This window comes from Polypterus senegalus, chromosome 15, assembly GCF_016835505.1.
Source record: "Polypterus senegalus isolate Bchr_013 chromosome 15, ASM1683550v1, whole genome shotgun sequence".
NCBI classification, from domain to species: Eukaryota; Metazoa; Chordata; class Cladistia; order Polypteriformes; family Polypteridae; genus Polypterus; species Polypterus senegalus.
In genome coordinates, this window is record NC_053168.1 from 512290 (window position 1) to 525275 (window position 12986).

At 46.8% G+C, this 12986-nt stretch overlaps 1 protein-coding gene across 1 annotated transcript in view; it reads right to left on the reverse strand.

Moving 5' to 3' along the window:
- LOC120515838 (acidic amino acid decarboxylase GADL1-like) overlaps nucleotides 1-12986 on the reverse strand; it is a 101179-nt gene that overhangs the window by 66791 nt on the left and 21402 nt on the right. The window contains exon 2 of the mRNA XM_039737166.1: nucleotides 1707-1867. Coding sequence (XP_039593100.1) covers nucleotides 1707-1867 — 161 coding nt within the window. The remainder of the gene's footprint in view (nucleotides 1-1706; nucleotides 1868-12986) is intronic.

The following is a 12986-nucleotide window of genomic DNA, read 5'->3' on the forward strand; positions in this document are numbered from 1 at the left end:
AAAATGGGACACGTTGGCAGGAAGGAAACGAGCACAGAGGCAGAGAGAAGGAGGACTGATGGGTCAGACGAAGGTGATGTGCCCTCAGATACAGCTGGGCGTCCTGTGAGGAGAGGCCCGCGAGTAACTCCGGCTTGTGTGTCACTTGTTCTCACTCATCCTCTTGTGGACGGTGGTGGTGATATAATGGAGGACATTTGGAAGTCTCGACAGTCTCACTCCAAGCAGAAACACCCCCTGGCAGCTCTCCCAGATGTGACACTTTATGGGACACAAAATGCAACGCACAAAAGGAAGCACCTTGTACTTGACAAAGAAACTGTCACACATGACGATCAGAAATGTCACAGTGCTAAGAACCTGCTTTAGTCACAGACGAGGACCCTGGGAGAGACGCCACCGATATTCTGTATGTGTGTATGTATGGAACTCACAGAGGTGACAAATGACATCCGAGGCCAGTTGGTTTTACCTGCATACACCTTTAGTGACACACGTCGGCTCCTCTTTTGTGGCCTTGGTAAACTCGACTCTTAGCCACAAACCCCTCGCAGCTCACCACATTGGTCGCACCGAACATGGCAGGCGGACTGTCGTAGTGACCGCTGCTCTGAATCTAAATGAATGTCAAGAAACATGAGACACCTAAAGGCCAACACGCTTACTGGTCTTTACTGGTGAGTTGTCAGAAGCACTTAGTTTAGGAAAAGGACCGGTGGGCGAGCTGGCAAGTGGTCACCAAGGTCCTCCTGCACGACTTTGTTACAATTCTATGAGGAAGCGTAAAGCAGAGAGGAGTGTGGAGGATTACTTGTCCTCACTTCCAAAAGGTGCCACAAGAAAGGCTGGGGATCAAACTGCAAGAAGTGGCAAGTCAAGGCACAGTGTGGCACACCATCGGCTTCACCACACAAAGTAAATGCTGAGTTAGGTGACCATTTTAAAAGTGGCGTCCCTTCTTGTTAAACAGCCTACACAAGAACAAGTCGGCTTAGTCTGCAGAGAACAACAAACTACGTGGACGGGCAGATCACGCAGAACCAGCTGAAGTGTGGCAGAGGGCACATTAGGGGCAGACATTTCATCAAAGTGAACAAGGCAGAAATGTCAGAAGATTCAAAGTATACGTTACGTGACAGACCTAAGAGTCCCAGTGTCACCAGCGCCATCAGGCCAGCATACAGAAGCGGTCAAGAAGACCCAAAGGACGGGACATCCTACTCTATACACGCTGTACATGACGACGTGTGGCACACAAGTCACAGGAGCTCTGACCTCTCACCTGACATACCACAGCAGGCGGCTTTCTGGCCTCCATTTTACAAAAAAAAAGACAAATAGAGGAGCAGCTGAGCCGAGAGCCGAGAGCCGAGAGCTGAGAGCACAAAGTGAAGGAGTCGAGCCCGTCCAGTTTGAGCAAAGAGACATTTAAAGTCAGGTGACCTGACTGAAGTGTCTAAAATTCAATTAGGGATAAAAAGGTAAAGCGGACCCCCTGCTCAAAGGGCAAACTTCACACACAAATTGGACGGTTCTTCTTCACACACGACAAACTGTCTAAAGTACCCACAGTTCAAAATGATGTTGTGTTCTGTGATTGGCTTGGCCGACTGCGACAAAGAAAGGGCCTTTCCTAATCCTCACACTGGCCTTCTTTCAAAGTAAACGTGCGTTAGTCAGACATTATTATTCAACATGGCAGGCACCTTCTCGTTGACATTTGTTGCTTTTCTGACCGCTTCTTCCATGATTAAAGGAAAAGCTTCTTCCACAAACCGCTCCCCAGACTTGGAGTCCAGAGTTGGCCCATTGAGAACAACGCCATCCACTAGGACTGCATTCTTGGTTACCGGACTGAGGTGAAGATCTGTAGAAATAAAACACAGCAAGTTACGCCAATGACGACAGCAAAGCTTAAACCTCAGCCAGCAGACCTCTTCTGTCATTCCCAGCTATTCCATTAGGTGGCAGTACGGCAGCTTAAATATCAGAGAACATTGAAATATGAGAGCAATCAACAGTCATACCGTATTTATTATACATTCACAATCCCACGTTTCAAATTAAGCCTCCATTTTACATTAAAACCTGACGTTAATTCATTCACAGCTACTGTATTTACAACGGCTTCATTCCTCTTCAGCCCTAACTTTTTTCTCTCATTGTTTTCTTCCATTCTTTGTGACATTAATGGACTTGCATCTTCTGACACCCGTCGTAGACGTCTTGAGCTTCGGCAGGAGTCACAACGACACGGTCAAAGAGCTTAGCTGCTGCGCGGACAAACGGGAAAGACCTGGAATGGCTCTTCTTTAAGTGGGAAAATAAGACGGCACATCCTTCGTCATGTCATGAAAAGCTGACTGCGTGTAGGCGTCCTCTGGAGTCCGATTGACAGTCAAATACGAGAGCTCAGCTGCACAAGAAACAAAACGGTTCACCAGGAGACACGGGCATCCACCACACTGGACTGAAAACACGCCGAACGCAGACGAAATAAAGAGCGAAATACAACCGTAAGGTCGGCTAGAATTCCAGGATTTCAAAGGAGGTGTGTATACACACACACACACACACACACATTATACATACATATATTTACACACACATCTATCTATCTATTATATAGTGTCTTTCACATCTATCTATTTATACTGTACACATACACACACATTACAGATACATACATACTGTATATTTATATATATATATATATATCCACACACACACACACATACACACATTATACATTGTAAGATATGGCTGGCCATGTACCCCGGCCAATACCCCCAAGCCGCCAGGTGGAGCCCTCCTTGCAGCATGGAGGTCCCCAGAAGACCAGCAGGGCATCATGGACAATGGAGTTTTTATGCACTGCCCTGCTGGATGCCATGGGGGCCACGAGAGGGAGCTGCAGGGAAGACCGAAGAGTTCTTTATACCCTATGACCCGGAAGTTCGTCATAGGAAGAGCGACGGGCTTCCGGGGTGAGAAAAGCATTGTTTACCCTGACCCGGAAGGAATAAGGACTTGTGGACTGTTGGATTGGGAACACTTCCGGGTTGGGGGATATAAAAGGACTGTGGGAGCTCCCAGACGGTGAGCTGAGTTGGGAGGCAGGGTGGCTAAGCGTCTGGGAGTGGAGGATTTGGTTTATTGGTTATTGAGTATTTGGGAGTGGAGGGTGCTTTGTGCACTTTATTATTATAATAAATATCATTATTGGACTTTTACCTGGTGTCTGACGTGCTGTCTGAGGGTGCAAGGGTGCGAGCAAGCACATCTATCTATCTATTATATAGTGCCTTTCACATCTATCTATTTATATACACACACACATTACAGATACATACATATTGTATATTTATATTTATATTTATTTATATATCTATCCACACACACACCTATACATATTAGGGGGCTTTGCCCGCTGCTCACTTTGCTCACCCCCCAATTCCCGCCCTGCCCTACATGCCAGTCCCTTCTCGTCTCTGCCGCTGGCGTATGCGGAGTTCACTTTCACCAAACAACAAATCCTTTAATTCTCGTGGATACGCCTCTTCATTGGGTAGAAACACGACTCTTGCCCGATGGCGACATGAACTAGATGATCTACAAGTCTCCGAGTTTAAAGCCAGACAATATCTCCACACTTCTGTCCCATCACCTCCGTCCATACATCTGCTCCGTTAATAATTTCCGTTTGTTTGCGCTCAGGTGATCTTTACTATCCGTTTTTTTGAGACTTTCGATTGTTAGTACTTTCCTAATCTCAAACCTGCCCTGCTTGTGTATCACACCAACGTTTTCGAACCTCTGACGTCTGACGTCCTACTTTGTCTTCTACTCTCGACCCCGCCTGGAGCTGAGGGCGCAGACCGTAGAGTCCGGCCCTGGCATTCACACGAGCGAGAGGTGATTGGACGGTGGGCGTGGCTGTAAATGTTTCAGAGGAGGGCGGGACTTGTCTAAATCTCTTGGCCTAAAGTCTCGTCTCACGGGACCTGAAATGAACTCCGAGAAAGTCCCATCCCAGGATTTCCTTTTATAATAAAGTCTGAATAGACGCTTGAACTGCTCTGGAGCGGGAGGCACGGTGGCGCAGGGGTGCTACCTCGCAGTAAGGATACCCGTCTGGGTTCACTTCCCGGGTCCTCGCTGCATGGAGTCTGCATGTCCTCCCCGTGTCTGCCTGGGTTTCCTCCCACAGTCCAAAGACATGCAGGTGAGGTGGACTGGTGGTCCTAAATTGTCCCAAGTGTGTGTGTGCCCTGCGGTGGGCCAGCGCCCTACCCAAGGTTTGTATCTTACCTTGTGCCCTGTGTTGGCTGGGATTGGCTCCTGTAGTTAGGATGTAAAGGTTTGGATACGGGACAGATGGATGGACTGCTCCTGTTCGTCGTGTGCTCATCACTTAGACACATTTCTTGCATTCGTGTTCTGACCAAAACAATGAACATTTATGTCTCACTTCGTAAACATTCTGCCATAACCCTGACTTCGTATCCCACAGTAAAAAACAGTTTGGCCCTCACTTACCAATAACATAACGACATTTCACATTTTGTGAGTATTAGGGTGCCCAGCTCTGTCAACAGAGAGATTACAGCAACACAACTGAGGGATTATGTCAAAGTAAAAGGACGAGTGGTGACGACGAGTGGTGACGACGAGTGGTGACGACGCTTCCCAGCTGAAGAGTCCGCCGTCTAGGAGGTTCACTGGCCGTGGCCTTCAGTGCCTGATCTGGAGTCTCTAACCTCAAAAAATGAACTCCAATCAGGGGCTCAAAATCTACAAAAGGACGTCAACTAAAAGTGAGCTCCAAAGAAACCAACCTGCAGCCTTGGTGTTCCTCCAGATCTACGCTTGACGGCCCCGTGCTAACCTGTACGGTACCAGCGTGCGGGTGACCTGCAGTGGACTGGTACCCTGCATTGTATCTAACAAACATGGACGATGCTCGTCCTCCCCACATGATCTTGCCTGGAATAAGAAAGTTTGGGAAAACTCTGACGCTGAAGAGTAAAGCAACGCAGTCTCAGCGTGAAATAACATCAAGTGAGCAGCGGCAAAGGGAAGGCCGAGTTGGAGGAGTCCAGTGACTTAGCGACTTGGCCACTCGTGACTGCAGCCTGACTTTTTTATAATTATTCATAATATCCCATCCATCCATCCATTATCCTACCCGCTGCATCCTAACTACAGGGTCACGGGGGTCTGCTGGAGCCAATCCGAGCCAACACAGGGCGCAAGGCAGGAAACAAACCCCAGGCAGGGCGCCAGCCCACCACTGGGCACACACACACACACACTGGGGACAATTTAGGATCACCGATGCACCTCACCTGCAAGTCTTTGGACTGTGGGAGGAAATCCACACAAACACAGGGAGGACCTGGGAAGAGAACCCAGGTGGGTATCCTTACTGCGAGCCAGCAGTGCTACCCACTGCGCCACCGTGCCGCCCTTCAGAAGAGTGACATAAATTTCTCAATTTCAGAGCAAAACATTTTAACGTCACCTGCAGCTGTAACCTTGCTTTCCTTAAATGTCTGTTTCAAAACGGATTATCTTGGAGCTAAAATAAGAGATTTGTTTAAAAACGTCGATTCATTAAAGCTGTGATGATTTCCTGTCTTTAATAACCAAAAGTACTCTTTCATGTAGGAATCAGGATTAAATGGCACATTGACTCTGGGGCCCTCGAGTCCTTTCTGCAGCTCGGCACTAGACTGGCGCTGCCACTGCTGCCCTGGTCGTTTCTATAAAGCTGCTCTTCTGCTTTACCTCATTTGTTTAGCAGCAACTCCCGTACAGAAGGGCACTTTTACAATTTAAAGATGGAACGACACGGCTGTGCCCGTTAGGTGAATGAACACCAACATAGGGTGGTCCTGATCTAGCGATGCCGTTTTCTTTACGCTACACCTTATTAAGTTTATTACATAGAAAATCACCCGAGAAATCCCAGGCCATCGAGAAGAGTGTGAACTGACGACATGAAGAGTCGTCTTCACGCTGAACTCGAATCGTCTCCGCATAAATCAAAGTCATCCTGGCGATCAGGATCTGCAGAATTAGATCAGGACCACCCTGTGTGAACATTCAGTGAGCCACTTCATCAGGGGAACAAGTTGATATCATTTACTTTGTGTTGATTAGGGTAAGAGTAAAATATTCAGCTAAAAGCGGGGCGTTGATTTGTAATGCCAAGTGCAGGGTTATGCAGACGAAGAAGACTAAGAATTAGACTGGCAGCTCACTGTGCTGCTTACAGCTACCAGGATTTTGAAAACTTCAAGATGAAATGTCAATGTGATGTCTTATGTGAAGTCGGTAAAGTAAAAGAGACTTGTGACTCACAGCAAACCCAAGTAAGACACGTTTCTGGACTTGTGTGCAGGGCGGGCATCGCCTTTACTGGCCTTGTGATGGACTGCAGTTACCACCTCGGCTACCACAGCGAAGGCCCACCAACAGCACCTTCACTTCCTCCATGTCTGAGGGACGTCCCCATAAAGGTGGGCAGAGGAGAGCCATAAGGCAGTACAGAGTGCAGAGTGGCAAAGGCGGCACGGAAGACAGCTGGCAACATAACACCCTTCTGTGCCAGGACGGAGCCTTACGAAGACACGGAGAGTATTATTGAAGTCACCTGTTAACAGGCAAAAAGAGAAACCACACAAGTCACTGAAATATTTAACAATAAAGACCTTTATTATAAAACTGAAAAATGAGAAAATGGGAAAAGCAAACCGAAGAATGAAAACTAAAAAACGAATTTCAGTGGGCGCTAAATACGAATATAAGCCCACAATTCTGATTGCCCAAAAGTGCGAGTCATTAGGGTGACTTCATGTCAAGGTAAGCTGCTGTCCAAATCAAAAGCAGCTCTTTGGCTGGTGGGCTCTGACCTGTGCAGTCCAAATAAATTCATTTGATTTGAAAAATAAATTCAATTATTATGTTATATGAGGCAGGATATTCACAGATATATATATATATATATACAGTATACAGTATAGGGTATAGGTTTACAGTTAAAACACAGAGCTTATTGTTGGTTTATTTATTTTTCTTATTTGTCTTCTTTATAATATTATAATTATTCAAGTGTTCTTGATTGTGCCAATTATAACTTGCATGTCTCTTTCCAGCGGCACGGTGCCGCAGTGGGTAGCGCTGCTGCCTCGCACTTTGGAGACCCTTAAGGGTTCGCCTCCCGGGTCCTCCCCGTGTCTGCGTGGGTTTCCTCCCACAGTCCAAAGACATGCAGGTTGGGTGCACTGGAGACTCCAAATTGTCCCTAGTGTGTGCCCTGTGGTGGGCTGGCACCCTGCCCGAGGTTTGTTTCCTGCCTTGCGCCCTGTGTTGGCTGGGATTGGCTCCAGCAGTAGTTAGGATATAGCAGGTTGGATAATGGATGGACGTCTCTTTCCACACAAACAACTGTAAGTCCTCATTTGGCCACCCCTGTATAGTGTGTGTGTGTGTGTGTGTACTGTATGCGTAGTGGCAGGTGACCGGGGACCTTACCCCACTGGGACGCCTGGAGAAGGGAAGGACTGGGAGAGAGGCAATATACAACACAACGCAATACAGTTTATTTGTTGTATAGTAGCCCAAACTCACACAAGAAGTGCCGCAATGGGCTTTAATGGGCCCTGCCTCTTGACAGCCCCCCAGCCTTGACTCTCTAGTGTCTCCCCCGGAGCACAGGACGGCAGCCCCCTGGGCCACAGATTTGGACTTTGGAAGCTCAACCCTGGACTGCACCAGTTCTGCCACACCAGCTCATCAGGGGGCACCTGGAGCACATTGGGGTGCAACATAAAGGGTCCGCCTCGCTCCATTAGGGGGGCCGAGGAGAGGAGTGGAGAGAAGAGAAACAAAGGAAAGTAAAGGCCTGCGTATCTGTGGGTGACGGGTGCAGCGTATTTGTGGGTGACGGGTGCAGCGTATTCGTGGGTGACGGGTGCATTGTGTTGTGAGCAGAAAACATCAAAATAAAGGTGTGTGGCTTTGGCACTGCTGAGTCTGCATGTCTGTCTGTCTGTCTGTCTGTCTGTAGCCGGGCTGCTCTTCCACAATATGTATATATACTGTACTGTAGATATGATCCAGGTCAAGAACTCCGTTTTGGCACCAAAGTTCAGGCATCTGAAAGTAACTTGTCCATTAACCTCATCATATGCTGCTCAGTCGGCCGGCCAAGGGTGGCACCACCTCAGCTGAGGACTCCACAAGGCCCAGGATGAGGGAGGAAGAGGGCGCCTGCTTGTGTGACTTGCCCGGTTTGGTCAGCGGAGAGGCTTGGGCTTCACCAGGGGTGTAGCGATTGATTGCAGGCGTGTTAATTGTCTTCATTCTTCTTGAACAAAGCTGAACTCCCCAACAAGACATATCAGGAAGGTTCATCCACAACCCACCAATTTTGTGGTCATTTAGGGGAACGAGTCCCGCTGATGTAATCTTGAATAGAATTCATGTGAGATGTTCCGTGTAACTATGGGAGTGTGTCATATTAGGTGCTGAATGGATGGTTTAAGTCAAGCTCGTACCAGTGGTGTCGCCTTTCATGTTGGTATAAATAGAACATGCAGTGAACTTCTCTCTCTCAGGGCAGACATGTTTGAACGCTCAGAGCGAGTCTGGCACTTGTAGATGGCAAGACTTAGATTACAGACACTTCACGCTGTCTGCTGAATGGAGGTCAGACTAGCTAAGAAAGCACCCTTTGTCTTTTTTGAGAGCCCCTAGCAGTCTTCGTGGTGGGTGTACGTGTGTGTATTGTGTGAGTTTTTAAGGAGACAATACAACGATGGCCAGGAATCAATCCACCTCCCAAACCCAAGTACTGTTACTAAAGTTTAGGAGAGCACAATGAACTCATTTACTGTGTTAGATAACCCCTGGGTTAGGGGTAGGGGTAGGATGCCAGGGAGAAAAAGGTCATTCATGATTGGCACCAAGTCCAGCAAGGCCACAAGGGAGAGAGGGAGAGCAGCACAGGCTGGCAGTGACCGAGTACACCATCATGCCAGGGCCAAAGGAATGGCACAGCTGGGGGCAGTAGCTCGATACAGGAGCCCTCAAAACAGATATGGACGGGGCACCTGGAATGAACAGAACGAAATGTTCCTTTCGGGGACTTCGATGGAAGCAAACCAGTAAATGGCAGGGAGAGGTGGAAGATAAAAGACGTCTGGGCCAAAGACAGCAGCAAACACACCCAGGCTGGAAGGATGTCAGAGGGACCTCAGGGCGGGTACACACGCAGTTTAGCTGTGACATCGCTGAGGGTGAAGTACAACTGTCCCTAAATTGTGGAACTTGGTGAGATGAAGTAATCAAACGCTGCACACAGACCTGAAGGACCAGGAGATTAGACACGGCAGTGCTCGGCATTCACTTCAGGTGAGTTTACTGGGCCAATCACTGCACTCGGCGCACATCTGCTAAGGTATTTCTTATGAAACAGGAAGTACAAAATGAGAAACGTTAAAAGAATTACACTTCTGGTGAGAAAGAACACCTAACAAACCTGACCTTGTAAAATATGAAGGAACTCAACCAAAACTAAAACAACCTGCCAGAGTCGTGTGCTAAAAAGAAGACAAACCTTACATGTCAGGTGCTTAAGAGAACCTTCAGCAGCAACGACTCCAAGTAATCATCTGACCAACTTAGGCGAGTAAAGGCCAGGACACGGCGTGAAGACAAGAGGCCAGAGGGTCAAACAGGAAAGCATCGGCAGTCTAAACGAGCGGCGGGTTTGGGAGTGGAGAACCACAGCGGGCCGCCACACAGGTACAGCAGGGTCCTCCTTCCTTTGGTGTACTTTTAGCGCCATCTGTCCACCCCTCCCTTACTTGTAATAATACACTCATTCATTCAGCATTGATTCCAACTGGCGTATAGCTCAGCAATGACCCCCATCTTGTACTACTGTCACACACGTGACCAAATTCACGCCAGGCCAGGGGGTGGCAGGGTGCATTAAACCTCCCCCTGTTATTTCTGCAGACCAAATACCGGAAATTCTGCCCGATTCAACCCTGACGACAGCAATTCCGGTTCCGGGCCCAAGAAAGACCTCAGTCGCTTCCGGCCCTCAAGAGCGACTGTTATGGTGTATAAAATCTACAAATTATTCTCTATATTTTTTATTAGATTATATTTTTTATTTATCCCAACAAGATGAATTCAGATGCAGGACACATGTATAGGCATTATAATATGAAAGGCTTCTCCTCTTCCCTTACACCTCACTTTTATAACAGTGGTTCACAACAGAGTGCTAAATTGGTTTTACAGCCTGGGAAAGGAAGACCTGCCGATACCTCAGGCAACATCAAAACACTTTATTATTTGGAACGCCAATTCATCCACCATGCTGACTGCCAGCCAATCAGGTGCCTGTAAAAATCAAGTGTTGTGAAAGCACGGCATGAAATTTTATAATAAATATGCCTCATCTGAAAGTAACGTCAGAAGAGAAACAGCGACGAAGGAACAGCGACGTCAGATAAGAAAACAAACCCACGTGTGATCCAACTGTCAGTTAATGGCTTTTTCATGAACATCGATTGCTAAATCAAATGCCGCCCGGAGACATTCATCCTTGACATCACTGATTCCTTTCAGTAAGCTTTTTTAAGACTATTTTATCCAGACTTTACTATTGATCTTATTACTCTTCTTTCTTTAATATTAACTTGTTTTCATCTTTGCCTGCTTTGTCTTCATGTCTCGAGTGATTGAAGTAATAAGGTCAACTTCTTTGAACTCCTGGTGTGGCCAGAGGTGTGCCATACGCTTTGTGCTGCGAGGTTTATTAAGGCTGAGGGTGAGAGCGCCACCCAATAGTAGGGAACAGGACGTCAAGTAAGGAACACTTGGCTGATGAATGGCCGATAGTCAAGGATGCTGAGCCTTTGTATGTTTAAATGGATTCTTGGAGACCCAAAGTAATATTTAGGTCTGAGATTTCATTAAACATCTTGTTGCTGTTTGTGCCGATAATAAGTAAGTCTCCTGAAGTGCTGAGAGACTGACAGGCCGTGCTACTCCTAAAGCACTCGTGTGGTTTAAAATGCTGGAGGTTAACCAGCCGTGTGTGTGTCATTCATGGGGTGGGGGGGGGCACTGTTGTGGTGAGGGTCTGAGTCTGTGTGTGTGTGTATAGCTATGTATGTGTGTGTGTTATTACTTAGGGTGCAGGAATAGACCAATCCAAAAACAAACTTGACAAGTGTAAGGGGTAAACAGGTGATAACACAGCAACGTCGCGTCCAGTTCCGCAATTAATGACTTCACTTCCTGCAAAGTCCTGTAAAGCCGCCATCTTTGGCTCAACAGTTCAGTTCAATCTGGAACTCCAACTTCTGCACATCGCTGGCAATTTTCATAGCCTTTCGCAGCCAGGGACAACATACGGGTGGCTGCCCCATCCCTTGTGTGTGTGTCGAGGCTGGTTCTTTCACTCTACATAAATATATAAATAAGTAGAGAATGCGATAGAAGAAACTAACAGATTTTTTTTAATTAAAAGAAAGAATATCAAATATTTTAGAGTCCATTAGCTCACACACAGTAAGTGTGTTTATGCAGCTCGCTGTAGGGTAGGGTTAGGGTCTGCAGACCCTCACACACTGTGCACTAACACAGATGGATGATGGCGTGTGAACTGTAACTAACATGCAAGGTTTAAGACTTCAACACAATCAACAATGTGATTTTAGGTGTTACTTTTATCTGTTTAGACACTTTTTGTGGTTTCTTACTTACTTACACGTTACGACCTTACCATAATAATAACACGAATTCTGTACATTAATAGTGTCTGGTCTGAAGTCCGTGGGTTATCGCGCATTACCACACCATATTCCGTGCATGCAAACGCAAGTGCGGTTTATTAATTTAGTTTTAAAGTTAGCCAAGTAGAAAGAGTTAATTAACTTCACGTAACCTTCTGTACTTCAGTGCAACTACGATTTTCAATCACATTTGTAGAGCTGCTATAAATTCTCTCTAAACTACGGTTTATTTGCTTGTTAAGTTTTCTTTTTCATTTTTCAGAGGTTTCCAGATTCTTAAAAGAAATCAGAAAAGACTTTCTCTGTCTTGGTTAAGTCTGAACACTTTCTGTAATGTCACTTGTTTGTGTTAAGGTCTTTGCCTTTGGACCGTGACGATCTGCGTCTTAACCAAGGACCAAACGAAGTGTCACTCAGTGGGGAGCTTATGAGGGTTCCATTTCTGAACACTTTACTTGCTGTGCTCACTCCGTAAGCATGTGACATGCACGAGATTGTCACCTGGTGATCGGGTTTTTCTTCCAAACCAAAGACAGGCACATTTCAGGCGAACAAGTGATCTTGCATTGTCAAAGTATGATCAAGTGTGAGTGTGCGTACAGGTGCGCCTTGTCCTGTGTTGGTTACTCTGCAGCACACACAGCCGTGCACTAAGCTTTGTCAGCTGGCCATTTAGTTGAGCAGTAAAAACCACCATTTGTAATTCCCAGCATCCCAAGGATGCAGCCCCGGTGTGCTGATTCAGAGGCTACAGCTGCTGGAAGAGGAAGGTGACACTCCATTAGCAAAGGCAGCACATCTCTGCTGAGGGATCAATCGTCTGTTAGTGGTGCATTTCTGCGCCTTCTCCAGGTCTGTGAGGTAGTGTAAACTTATTAAAAACTGGATGTCAGCATACCGTACCTGCCTGTGCTGCCTTTCACTTTCATTTTTTAGCTTTTTACAGCTCTGACTGGACATGCGTGTGGACTGAATTAGAGACCTGCCTTCACACACACCTCTACTTGACGTTTTCCAATATGGAGCATAGGGATTGGGGGATAACACTCTGAATGAAACTAACTGGAGTCTTATTGCTTACTGGATCCTAACCTTTGTTTTAAAATTACACCTCACTATTTTGGAAAGACTCTGCCAGTGAATCAGCCAATGAAGAAGAATGGC